Raw genomic sequence first — 13,593 nt, 5'->3', positions numbered from 1 at the left:
GCAATATTATTTTGTTGTGGAATAAATTAATCTATGTTTGCTATATCAGGACCAGCTTACTTGTTTGCTCATTTGACAAATGCAAATTTTAGATTGCATTAAAATTCCAAACCTTTCCCATCTTTAATTTTAATATCGTCAAATCGTCAAATGTATGCTCTTAACTGTAGCGTTGCTAGCGAACCCATTTAACCGCCAGGTCCACCGCTAGCAACCATCTCATATGGTTCGAACCCCCTACAGGTACCGATTAAGATTAAGTCCACAAAGCCATCGTAGTCGACAAAATGTCCTCCAAAAGGAAGTCTCCACCGAACAAACTGTCGAACGCCGCTTCGCCGTCGGCGGTTCAGGTCGAAAAAAATAATTTCAAGAAAATTGCCCTCAAAAACGAGGACCTAATAAAATCCTCACCGGTCAAGGAGCTGAACTGCGCCTTCGACGCCAGTTTCCTGTCGATGCAGAAGATGCAAGCCCAGCTGGAGCCCAAATTCGTAAAGAACAACGAACACAGTGACTACATTATGAGCCACCACAATCCGCTCCATCATCAGCATCAGCAGGCACAGCAGCTGCATCCGCATCATCACAACCCGTTCGGTGCCCTGGGCGGTATGCCCGGTGGTCATCCGCTGCTGATGGATGGCGATTTTCACCAGTTCAATCTACCCTTCCTGAACGTGGCCAGCTACATTCTGAAGGGTTCCGATCCAACCATCGGCAAGCACGACAACTTTCAGCTGGCTATGAATCTGGACAATCTGAACATTTCCAACAGTCAACAGGAGATGGCATTTGCTGCTCAGCAGCAGCAGCACCAGCAACAGCAACAGCAACAGCAACAGCAGCAGCATCAGCCGCCTCAGGCGGCTCCTCGTAAGGTTAATAATCTGATTCTGAACCACTTGAAGTCGATTGTGGATAATTTTGACAGTTTAAATAATAATGTGAATGGTAAGATTGTTACGATTTGATTTAAGTATTCGATTAAAGTTATGTGAAATTCTCAGAGAAAAGTACTTACACACCACCACCGCCACCTGTGGCGGCCCAGCCGCCCTTGGCCAACAGTAACAGCAACAACTGCTCACCGGTGAATACGGAGGACACCTCACCGGGTGGTCCTTTGATGAACAACCATAACGTTGACGGCAAAGGTCAACAGTTCGAAGGCTTCCGGAGCCGTCTGGACGAACGCATCAGCAATCTGCAGCTGAGTAAGCGTGAAATCAATCTGATGAGGCTCAACCTAAGTTTGCTGGACTTTCCGAACGAGATTCCACCGACTCTGCTGAACAATAACCACCAGCACGGCTATGAGGATCGACCTCCTCCCCAGGGGGAGGACCTCAACTACAGTACCTCGCAAAATAATATGAATATTAAATTAATTAAAAGGTTAGAATCTGATTTGGTTTCAATTCTTGGTGTAATTCAAATGTGTTATTCTTCAACAGAAGCTTCAAGGAGTCCCTGTACGAGAAGGAGAAGAACATCAACCGGTTGATCATGTACTTCACCATCTGGCGGGAGATGCTGCTGAAGGCGGAGTTTGTAAGCACGCTCAAGGGCTGCGGCCCCAGGCCTCCGACAGCCCCGGCGGCGGCGGCGGCCGCTGAAAGTGGATTAAAACAGTGGTGGCACAAGAACCAGCTCTGGCCGGAGCGTGATACCGCGAACAATGTGATACTATTGCTAAACTATCATATAGTTGCTTCTTCGCAGATCCTAATTCTATGACGGCATTTCTCTTGTTTCTTTCTTTTTTCTCTTTCTCTCCATTGCAGCTGAAAATCAATTAAGCATGTGTGCGTGTGGGCCCTTGTGTGGCTGTATGCGTGTGCGTGTGCGCACGCACGCACTTACGCACACGAGTGATACTATCAAGTTTTTACTATTGACGAGGTGATTTGTTAATGATTTTTGTGGTAATCGTTTATTGGCGTTTTTCGTTTTGAAATTACTTAAAGTTTGGCACTCTACTCTGTAGAGTCAATAAAAGATGCCATCGAAGCAACCATAGTTTAGCATCAGCGAAGATAAAAACGATAATAACATAAGCATAATAACATTTTGCTTGTAAAGAGCCTAAATGAAGGCTGCGTTAGCGTATCCATCAGCGCCAATTTGACAGTTACGCATGAGAAAACTGTCAGAACGACGCTGACGGACGCATTGACACAGCATTCTTTTTGGTTCTTAACGCAGTGATGAACCGTTTTTTATCTTCATTGATGAGTATAAAGTTTGAATTAAGCATTAAATTAATCCAATTGAAGTCTACAATATACTGCCACTACTCGCATAACCGATCCATTTTCCGTGGAGTTTCTTATATAAATGGGACTGTTATGTGAGTAAAAGCCATATAAAAGTGAACAAAGGTTCTGTATGAACTTTTGTTGTTTGGATTTTCTTTTGGTTCTAATGTTTCATTGAAATCATCAAAAAAGAGTCGATTGATCATTTTTTGATGATTTTGGTACTTTAACTTTTGTCCTATTTCGACGATTCTTTGTCTCTTTTGACTCTTCTTTATCTTTGCTGTCTATTTTTGGCAGCTGACTTGTTTTTAGCTTTTTAGATACATTTTTGTCTCCTTTCTAACCCATTTTGACTCTTCTATTTACAATCTATTGTAATCGTAAGATCTTTTCAACTATTTTTAAACTCTTTTTGATTGTTAAACACGTTTTTTTGCATCTTTTCTGATTTTTTAAACTACTTTTTCCTGATTCTTTTCGGATTCTCACTATTAGCAGTGCCGTAGCGTGCATTTGGCCAGGCTGGCCCCCTTCAAGGGCACTGGCTCTAGCAGGCACCAAAAACGGCCTGAACCTCAGTAAGGCTCTCTCGAGTGTTGCGAAATACTGGATATAGAGAGTTGTACGAATCATGTATAACAGTCTAATTATGTATAAAAAATAATAACCTTCGAAGGAACACTGATTTAAGAAAAACCACAATGTCACGCTACGGTTCTGGAACCAAAAATTTGAGTCCAAAATCTGATAAAAAAGTAATTTAAAATATGGTCCACAAAATAGTCCAAATCTTTTTCAAAATCTGGTTCAAAATCTGGTCCAAAATATCCAAAACTTGGTCCAAAATTGATAAAAATGTTCTAATCTATTCCAAAATTTGTTACAAAATCGGAAAAATCTGATAAGTCCAGAATCTGATTCAAAACATGATTCAAAATCTGGTTGGTGGTTTAAAATATGATGTAAAATGTTAGGTCAGGTAAAATATGATGTAGAATGTCAGGTCCAGAATCGGGTCCAAAATAATATCCAAAATCTGATCCAAATCTGATAAATATTGGGCCCAAAATTTGGTCTGGAATCTGATTTAGCACAAAGATCTGTTTCAGGTCCAGAATCTAACAAAAAAAATGAGGTTTAGTCTTATCCAAAAGCTGGTCCATGATAAAAATGTGGTCCAGACCAGATCTAGAATCTGGGTCGAAAATCTGATCCAAAATATGATCAAAAATCTAATCAAAAATGATGAATCTAGTTCAAATCTGTTCCAAAATCTGAAACAAAAGTTGATAAAAAAATCACCCAAATCGCCCAAACTATGATCCAAGTCCGGAACCTGGCTCAAACCCTGATCCAAAATCTGATTGGTTGTTGGTCCAAAATCTGGCCCATAAAAATCTAATCAAACATGTGGTTCAAAGTCTCGATATAACGTGGTCCAGTCCCTTTCAGAGTCTGGTCCAAAATTTGATCCAAAATCCGATCAGAAATCTGTTAAAAAAAATGTGGACCTAAATGTGGTCCAATATGGTTAAAATCTTATCGAAAATTGAAAAAAAAACTTGAAAGGAATACTGATTTAGGAAACGAGGAAGTGCGAAATTGGCTCTTCGCCAAGGGCGCTACAATGTCACGCTACGACTATTAGTAACAGAGACAGGGACGGATACAGACACAAAGACAGGGACAGAAACAGAGACGGAGACGTAGACAGAGACAGGGACAGAGACGAATACATGATTTATTTTTGATAAATTCTAAGTTTTTAGCTATTTATGAATTTTATTTGACTTGTTTTGAGTATTTTTATCTAGTTATTTCACTTATTGCCTCCCAGTTGGCCTCAAGGAACGATGCTATAAGCCTAATAAGCCAGCCATCGTATGTTCGAATCTCTGCCGGGAGAGGCTGTTAGGGTCAATAGGATCGTAGCAACTGGCCCTGCAATTGTCCTGTACTCTAACAGCTGGCTGCGAAGTCCGTCGTATAAAAACAAAAGGTCAAGTTTCGACAACGGAATGTAGCACCTAGGCTTTGCTTTGATTTTTTTATTTCACTTTTATTTGATTCTTTTTTTGCTCTTTTTTTTACCTTTTTTTTGGCTCTTTGGTGATTGAGTTATGAATGTCGTTTGACTCTTTGGATTCCTTCCTTTGATTCCTTATTTGATTTTTTATTTGATTTTATTGAACCTTTTTTGATTTTTTTGTTATCATTTCTTTTAGTTTGTTTGATTCTTGATTGACTGTTTTTGATTTTTCTATTTTTTTAGATTTTTTAGATCTTATTCGCCTGACATTATTTTTAAGTCGTTTTTGTTTTTCGAATTCCTCTGATTCTTTTTACTCATTTTGGTTTTGTTTAGCGTATTTTGGACTGTTATTGTTTTTTTGACTATTTTTTTACTTTTTTCTTCTTCTTGTCACTCTTTTATCATTCTTTTTATGAATCATGTTTCAATTTTTCGACGTATTTTATGCTTTTGGACTTTTGTTTACTCTTTTTGACTTTCTTTTTTATCATTTCCTGACTGTTTTTTGGATTTGTAGGATTGTTTGTTGACAGTTATTTGACTATTTGATCTGCTTTAACTATTTTTGACTCCTTTTTGCCTTTTCTTATTTTGCCATTTTTTTCAACCAATCTTTTTAGGCCGTTTTTGAACTCTTCAACACTCATTGTTCTCTACTTACACTCGCTTTGTAGTTCTCTGTAATTGGATTAGATAGCAACGGTGAAGACAGTTAGTGTGTGAAATTCGAAAAAATAGGTTCCACTACGATAGTAGCAAAGTTTTTGGAAAGACGACAGATATGCACAGAAAAATTAAACAAGACATTTTTTTGGGACCTTCTGCGCCACCTATTCTCGGGTAATTTTTCAAATAGACCTATGTGACAATGAGAGATTCTTTTCGTGTCTCCTCTCTACCGCTTTTTACGGCGATACTAATGCATTTTAACACATCAGCATTGCATGAATCGGTTGCCGGAGTCACTAGTTAGCTAAATATTTTGAAAATTTGCTTTCTTATGCATTTATGTAGCTGTGAATAGCGGAAGAGAGAAGACGCTAAGGGAATCTCTCATTGTCACATAGGTCTGTTTGAAAAATTACCCGAGTATTGGCTCGTTTTCGACTTGTTGTCATTGTTTAAACTTATTTTTGCCTTTGTATTGCCACTTTTTGACTTATTTTGTTGTTGTTCTGATTCTTTTTTGGCTCTTTATGGACTCACTTTTGACACTTGTTTCAATTTTCTTTTACTCCTTTTCCATGGACTCTTTTGGACCCTTTATGGACGATTTTGATTCTTTAACTCCTATTTGGAATTTTTGTACAGTATTTTTACCATATTTCGATCTTCCTTTGTCACATTTGATTCCTTTTTGTGTTTTTTTGCCTTTTTAGACACCTTTTTAGTTCTCTTTTTACCTTATTATGACTCTTCGCTAACTATTTTTTAATTCTAGTATGTTTCTTGCTACTCTCGTTTAACTCTTAAAAACTCTTTTTCAACCTTTTCTAACTTTGACATTTTTCAAACTTATTGGCCTCTTTTCCGATTTTGTCGCCATTTTTCAGACTGTTTACTGATTCATATCCGTTTCTCGTCTCACTTTTGGGACTTACTCACGACTCTTTTTCGAGGTTTTGGCCTTTTTATTAGTCTTATTTGACTATCTTCAATTACTGAATTGTGCTGACGTATCCGATTTGTTTCAGACTTATTTGACTGCTTATTGTCTATTTTTTTATTACGTTATTTCACTTATTCGATTCTTTTAAAACTCTTTTCGTGCCCTTTTTTTTCTTTTTTGACTCTTTTCTGATTCATTTTTGTGTTTCATTTGAGGTTTTTGATTCGACTGTTCTAACTTTTTTAAATTTTATTGACTATTTTAACTTGTTTTCGTTATTTTTTGGATCCGTTTGATTCTTGATTGACTTTTTTAGACTACCTTTTTTGCTCAATTTGATTTTTTTTCAATTTTTCTTTGTTTTGCCCAGTTTTCACTTTTTTACTCATTCGAGACTCATTATATTATCGTTTTGACTTGACTTTTTTTAATTCTATTTGACTCTTTTGATCATTTCTAGACCATTTTTGAATTCCGTAGGTTCTTATTTGACTTGATCTTATTTGTTGATTTTTCTTAAATTATTTTTTGACAGTTTTGGAAATTTTTTCAATCTTATTTTGATTGTAGTTTGGCTGTTTTGACTTCTTTTTTAACTTTTTGACTATTATTAACTGTTGTCTCATTTCTAGTTAATTTTTGACTTGTTTTATATTCAACTTTGAGTTATGAATCGTTTCAAACTCTATTTTGAAGCAGTTTCGGCGCAATTGACTCTCGTTTAACTCTTTTCAACTTTCTTTTATCTCTGTTTGGAAATTAAATAGAAAGAAAACTTATCCAATTTAATTCTACTATGTATTCCCAGGTTTCGTATTCTACTAAGACGCTTCAAAAACTTCAGCATCCCTGTTTTTCTTTTTGCTATTTTCGCATTTCATTTTGACTCTGCTACATCTTTTTTGATTTTCATTTGAATCGTTTGAATTTTTACTGTTTATGAAATCCTTTTTGACATATTTTTAGTACTCTCTTCCATCTTTTCAAATTTTCTTTTACTCTTTAGATTTTTTTACTGTTTTTTGACTGTTTTCTGATCCGTTTTTGAATTAATTTTTAACTTATTTTCTCGTTTATTAACATTTGGGCATCTCCTTTTGACTTATTTGACAGTAATGTTCCGATTTTGTCAGCCACATGTTGAATTTTAGGCTGACAAAACGGGGAAACTGACAAAATCGGGAAAAAAAGTTTTCGAAACTTTTTCCAAAATTCAAGACTTAAGACCTTGCAATATCGAAGACTTCTATTAAAAATTAAATTTTAACCCTCAATTGGTCAACCGAAAGTTCAATGAACCGGGCAAGTGCGCATTAGCTTTGAGCGGGAAAACTTGGTCTTAGGTTTATGGAACCTTTGGAAGAGTTTCTTAAAATTAAAAGTTCTATCTTACTGCGGAATTCAAATTTTGATTAAACACATGGACGTGTTCTGCAAAGTTTTAGAGCATATTATTACAAGAAATTTTGCTGAAGACAGTAACCTTCTATCTCTTCAGAAAAGATAGAAAAATCCTATTTCTCATAAATAAAAAATCGCTAAAATCAGTTTTTCTATTTTAGCTGTTTCTGTAGTTGTTCTATGTCTTTTTCCTGTTTCACAAAGTCGTACAAATAGTAAAAATACACAACATTGCCGAACATGGTATACCTCTATCCTTGCTTGTTTAGGAACTATAGAACTTTTACTCTAAAAATATCCTAATTTTGACCCCGAATTACTCGCACATTTTATTCAAAAATCTTCCCCAGAGAATCAGAATCGTTTCAAGCAGGCTCAAAAGTATTATAAATCATGTTTAAAAGCACAAAAGTTGCGCAAAATTTATAGGCTGACAAAATCAGGATAAAAAGCTGATAAAATCGGGAGTAGACAAAGCCGGGAGCGGACAAAATCGGAACATTTACTGACTCTTGACTTTTAATGACTGTTTTTGATTTTTTTTGGAAATCATTTTGTGGCCAACTTGAACCGTTTGTTGCATTCTCTGGACTTTTTCTTACTGATTTATTAGAATTCATCTTGGAAATTTTTTTTGAACTCTATTTTGATTCCTTTTTAAATCTAATTCGATTATTTTTTTTATTCTTGACCTGTTATGACTCTTACTATTTTTAATCATTTCTTGACCATTTTTTGGATTCGTTTTCTTTATTTATTTGATTTTTTTTGACTTTAATTTGTTTTACGTTGCTATTTTTTCTCATTTTCTCACTTTTTTATTATTTTCGGATTTATGTTTGACTTCTATTTGGATCCGTTTTGATCAGTTTTAGACCGTTTTTTCAGCTTTGGTGTTTAGACTATTGTTGAAATTTTCTTCTTCTGAACTCCCTTTTTCGTACAACTCGAAATTCGATAATTTATTTGTGCTTAGCACCGATATTATTTACTAGTTTTAGCCGATGTGCCAATGTTTATAGGATATTCAAGAGCAAAAAAAAGCAGCAGGCTTTGAGCAAAGGGGGAACATGGGCTTCACGTAGGACTACTATTACGTATGTGTACACGAAATGTTCGCACTACGAGTCAGTGCGGCCATTATCTTTTCAAATTTAAAACTAAGGTTGCAATTTTTCAATAAGTAATATTAAATTTATTTAAAAATACACCGTTATCGTGTTAGAAAAATACTGAAAATCAATTAATTTGTGCCTTGAACGTTGAAGATCTTAAAAATTTATTTCATACTGTTTGCTATAAGAAACAACCGGCTCCCTATAATGCTATAATAGATTCCGGCAAAGCATATTCTCATAAATAAATTTCTTTATCCTGTCTTAAGCCATCAATTTAACAACCAATTTCTTTATCTCATCCTCCGACGACGCGCCACCCTGGCAGGCCGAGAACAAAAAGTACAAATTCAACAACAATTCCAAATCCAATCTGGACCCATCGTCGCTGATTCCGCCGGGTCCCTCGTCGGCAATCGGAACGCCCCAACCGGCATCGCCGGTTGCAACCCCGTCGGCAACGGTTACCACAGCAACGGTCACCAGCCTACCGCGCAGCACCCTGCAGCCGAGTGTCACACCGACGGCATCGACGTCGACTTCCGGCGATTGCGATACGCCCGGCGAGGAGCCCATCGATGCGGACAATTGCATCCAACGCTACCGCAATGTATTCCAGGCCATCTCGAACAAACCGCTGGAGGTGAGCCGGCAGCAGCCGCCTCGCAAAAACCCCCGGAAGCGTCCGCCCGGGTTCACCGACGAGCAGCTGCTGGTTGGGAAATCGTCGCCGGTGGACCTGCGGTCCGGACCGACGACGCCATCCTACGAGCTCGATTATGAGAAAAAGGAAGACCAAAGATACCTGAAAGACGACGCGCCAATCAATTTGAGCAAGCGCAAGAGCGACTACCGGGAGAGTCCCATTCGGGAACTCAATAACGGTAGCAAGCTGGTCGGCGGTTTGTTCAATCACTGCGATCCGGATGAACTGAGTCAACGGTTGGACAGCGGTGGGTTACCCCTGCTGGACAAAGATGCTGAACGTTATTTGCTCAAACCGAAGCGGGAACGACTCGATCCGGAGCCCAGTCTCTTCGACTACAAACCGGATGCCCTCAAGCCCAAACTAAGTCTCTACCAATCCCCTAGTCCTCATCATAGTCCAGACGAGAAACAGTTAATGAACGATTTCACCCTCCCGCAACCATTCTTCATCAAAAACCCGGACGCCCATGGCAGTTCCGTTAACCCACCCGGACTTCCCGTCCCATTCAACAGTAGTGCCATGCTAGACAACATGAACCGCCATTTACTGCGTCAACAGCAGCAACAACAACAACAGCAGCAGCAACAGCAACAACACCAACACCAACAACAAATGAGTGCTGGCCTCCCACCGGGAGGCAGCAAAAAGGATAAATCCAACCAACTCTCGATGGACCTAAGCCCGGCGGACCTGAACACCTCGCGGCGGTCCGGTGCCGAAAAGAACCACATCAAGCGGCCGATGAACGCCTTCATGGTCTGGGCGAAGGACGAACGGCGCAAAATCCTGAAAGCCTGCCCGGACATGCACAATTCGAACATTTCCAAAATCCTCGGCGCCCGCTGGAAGGCGATGACCAACCTGGAAAAGCAACCGTACTACGAGGAGCAGGCGAAGCTCTCGAAGCAGCACATGGAAAAGCATCCGGACTATCGGTACCGGCCGCGGCCGAAACGCACCTGCATCATCGACGGCAAGAAGATGCGCATTTCCGAGTACAAGTGTCTGATGAAGAACCGCCGGCAGGAGATTCGCCAGTTTTGGACGCGCGATTACGACGGTTCGAGCGATCAGGGCAGCTGCCCGCTGAAGGAAGCCGGCAAGGCAATCAAAAACGAGGCCATGTGAGAGGACGCACCGGGGGGTCTCGGCGGCAGCACCGGCGGTGGCTGGAGCGGTGCCGTACCCCCCGCAGGGTTTGGTTGTTTTGGAGTGTAATAAATTATTATTGTTGTGTCATTGTGCGCGGAGGCGGAAGAAGAAGAAGCAGAAGAAAAGTGCAGCAGCACACCAGCGGGGAAAGGGGGAAATTGTTGAAAACACGTCAGTATGGGAAATTGATGTTTTTTTTGTGGAAAAAATAAATGATTAGATGAGAAACGGGAGTTTACGGTTATTCATCTGATATCAGTCCCATTTTGTTGCAAAAAAAAACTCAGAATGTCCAAATCTATATGTGGCATTTACTCGAAAGTATCTCTTTCACAGTGTGTTCACGGAGATTGTTACGACAAAGATTGTTATTAAGAAAAGTATGAGAATCTAAAACTTATTTTACGAAATGACGACGATCGTTAAAGATTTTATTCACAGATCAATGAAATTTGAAAAACTATTTAGTCGGGATAACAAAATTATAACAAATTTTACTTCTAAAAACAAACACTTAACCGTTGACAAATATTGACCTTTGCGCTTATTTCAATATTATTCCATATTTCGGTTTGGATATTCGGAAAGGCTCGATCTCGTCGTCCGATTTTTGAGTTGCCCCCAGTATTGACCAAGTCGTCACTTTGACCAATTGAACGAGTCACTCCCATGCGCCACCCATGTGGGACGTAAGTTGATGGTTGAAGCTGATCTTTTCGATAAACGCCCTCAGCTCTATAATTTCAAATATTTGGCGAAACTCGTTGGTGACAACACCTCAGTTGACGTACTGAAACTGGCGAAGGAACTGGTCTAGGGGCTACATATTTTTCCGGCAAATGGCCCCTTCTGAGCGATCTTCCTCAGAAGTTCTTCGACTCGCTTTGGTTCGTCTAGACTGCGGGCTGTCGGCTTTTCCTGCCTTTTTCCGGTGATATTTATCCACGTAGCGGAACACAAATCAAATGCAATCGTTAGCTGAAGGTTGAACCGAATAATTGAACCACTTTCAGATGCTCACCGAGCTTCACCACAGCGTTGCGAAAAGCTATGAAACCACAGTTGTTATTCGATTGTATGGAGCTGTAACTACTCGAAGTATGCGGATTTCACGAGAAGATATCTTTCACGGAGAATCTAACCAAGAATTAGTTTCAAGGGATTGTTAAATTTCATTAAGCCAGAGGTTGACGTTGACGATGTACAGGCCGCACAAAACAGCAGGTAATCCTTCGGTCTGTTCGAGAATGCAGGAAGCGGTACACCACATCCATTACGCAAATCGGCTTCTAGTTTAGTAAATCCCTGGTACCCTACCGGAAAATAAGGTCTCCTTTAAGCCTCGCCAGTGCTTCTCTTCGACCTTGAGTAAGGCAAACTCGAATTCAACCATTGAGAAAGAGCTGATACGCTCCGTAAGAAGTCTCGGAGCCTCGCAATCTCTTACTGAATTTTTTCTCTGGTGCCAAAGAATTCTTTCGCTTTGTAGACTCCTCAAGCAGCGGTATCAGATCTACGGCTTTGGGACTCCCCATCTTCATTATAGACTGCGTGCAGAATAACAAGTGGCGTTACCACAGCGGTAAATGGGTAAGTTTTTGTGTAACCATTTTTCAATGATCATATTACCGCGCATGGCGCAAGAAAAATGGCTAAATTAATCGTATTAGCGTATTGATGATCAATTTCGAGCATGCGGGATTATTTATTCATAAGCAAATAAAGTAAAAAAATCCAGTATTTTGGGTTTTATCAGAATTTATCAGAATGGAATGGAATGGAAATAAGTTGCAGTAGAGTTGGGCTTATCTTTCTCCAAACAATGCCTGTGGTGCGTAAGTCGGGTGTTCTGAATGACCTAGATTTATACGAACAAGGACATGGACAGTTTGTCTAACAGTGAGCACTGAACGTTTTTAGAAATTGCTGTGTCCTTTTGTGGAGTTATTCAAATCTATGAAAATATGCATGTAGTAAAATAAACGTATTAGCGCAAAATACATGCATTGACCATCGATTTAGAATTTTATCTTGCACTTGCACTGCAAATTGAAATTAACATGGAATCATTCTGTCTGAAAATGTGTACTAGAAATTCTAAAGTAACAAGTTTATTTGAACTGGTTCTGCATTTTTCTTTATTTTTAAAATTTAATATGAAATAAAATATGTTTAATATCCAAAGTCACAAATTAGTCCTGCGAAGAGGATAATAGTACAGTTGGATTTCGAATTTGGCAACAAATGCGTGTCGCCTATGTGGCCAAAATCGAGACCCTTTTTTGATATAAAAAAATTTAATGTAAATGCGTTAGAAATTGAGAACATATTATTAATCAACGATTGCAATCAGTCCGGTGCAAGTAAGTTTGATAAATGTTTTTAAAGTCCTGTTTTGTCAGTCTCTGTAGAAACATAGGTTATCTTATCTTCATAAATATATCGATGCCCGATTCTACATTTTCAGTTTTGTAAATGTAGCATACTTTCAACTGTTTTAACTGCTGTAGACCCACCCTACGATAAGACGTTAATCTCCACGGGCCATCAAGATCGTCGTCGGGGTTATGAACGCCCAGGCCAATAGTGAAGTAATGTTAGACCGGTGATCAAGCCTATTGCCTGCACACTAACACGAACGAGAACTTTGCAGCTCTTCGAGGCCTGGGAAACACTTTTTTGCAAGCAAGCCCACCTTCGGGTCACCTGACCAACAAGTATTGAACCTAATCTATCGAATTCTCATCAATGGCCGGTTTTTCTCAAATATAATCAATATGCGTTCCCTATGAGATGCGGATACACCCTGAATCATTACCTAGTACCAGTAACTGTGCGCTCAAACCTACCGACGGAATACAACGTGCTCCCAGATTTTGGTGCAGCGTCTTTCTACAATAGCAAGAAATTTCGTAGGTCAGTACCAGGCGAGCTTTACGGGAGTCCGTGGGTCAAGCTATGGGTCAATTCTCCACACTCACACAATTCCTCCCGAGTCGGGTCGGGAGTACAACATACCCACGGTTTATATTGCCGTGGATTCCAAGGCAGCATACGATACAGTTAAACGTGAAGAGCTATGGCAGTTTGTGCACAAGAATGCTTACTCGGACCAACTAACGCGCGTGAGTCCTTCCGATTTGTCCTTTGGTCTGTTTGTTTAGCATCGTTATTCAAGGTGTGAGCCGACAAGCGAGCATCGGAACGAACCGGACGAACTTCAGTAAAAGTAGCCAACTCCTTGTCTTCGTAGACAACTTTGATATCATTACTAGATACTTTAATACAGTAGAGGCAACCTATGCTAATCT

At 39.4% G+C, this 13,593-nt stretch overlaps 1 protein-coding gene across 1 annotated transcript; it reads left to right on the top strand.

The window, feature by feature from the left end:
• Positions 1–263: 263 nt before the first annotated feature.
• On the top strand, positions 264–10,445 carry LOC128745288 (uncharacterized). Its single transcript, XM_053842320.1, has 5 exons — positions 264–791; positions 849–954; positions 1,011–1,398; positions 1,458–1,554; positions 8,750–10,445. Exons 1-5 carry the CDS (start codon positions 288–290, stop codon positions 10,256–10,258), a joined length of 2,604 nt encoding a protein of 867 aa, XP_053698295.1. The 5' UTR covers positions 264–287; the 3' UTR covers positions 10,259–10,445.
• Positions 10,446–13,593: the final 3,148 nt, after the last annotated feature.

Source organism: Sabethes cyaneus, chromosome 1, assembly GCF_943734655.1.
Source record: "Sabethes cyaneus chromosome 1, idSabCyanKW18_F2, whole genome shotgun sequence".
In the NCBI taxonomy this organism is placed as follows: Eukaryota; Metazoa; Arthropoda; class Insecta; order Diptera; family Culicidae; genus Sabethes; species Sabethes cyaneus.
Note: the sequence above shows the minus strand (reverse complement) of the source record. Positions and strands in the feature narration are given on the sequence as shown.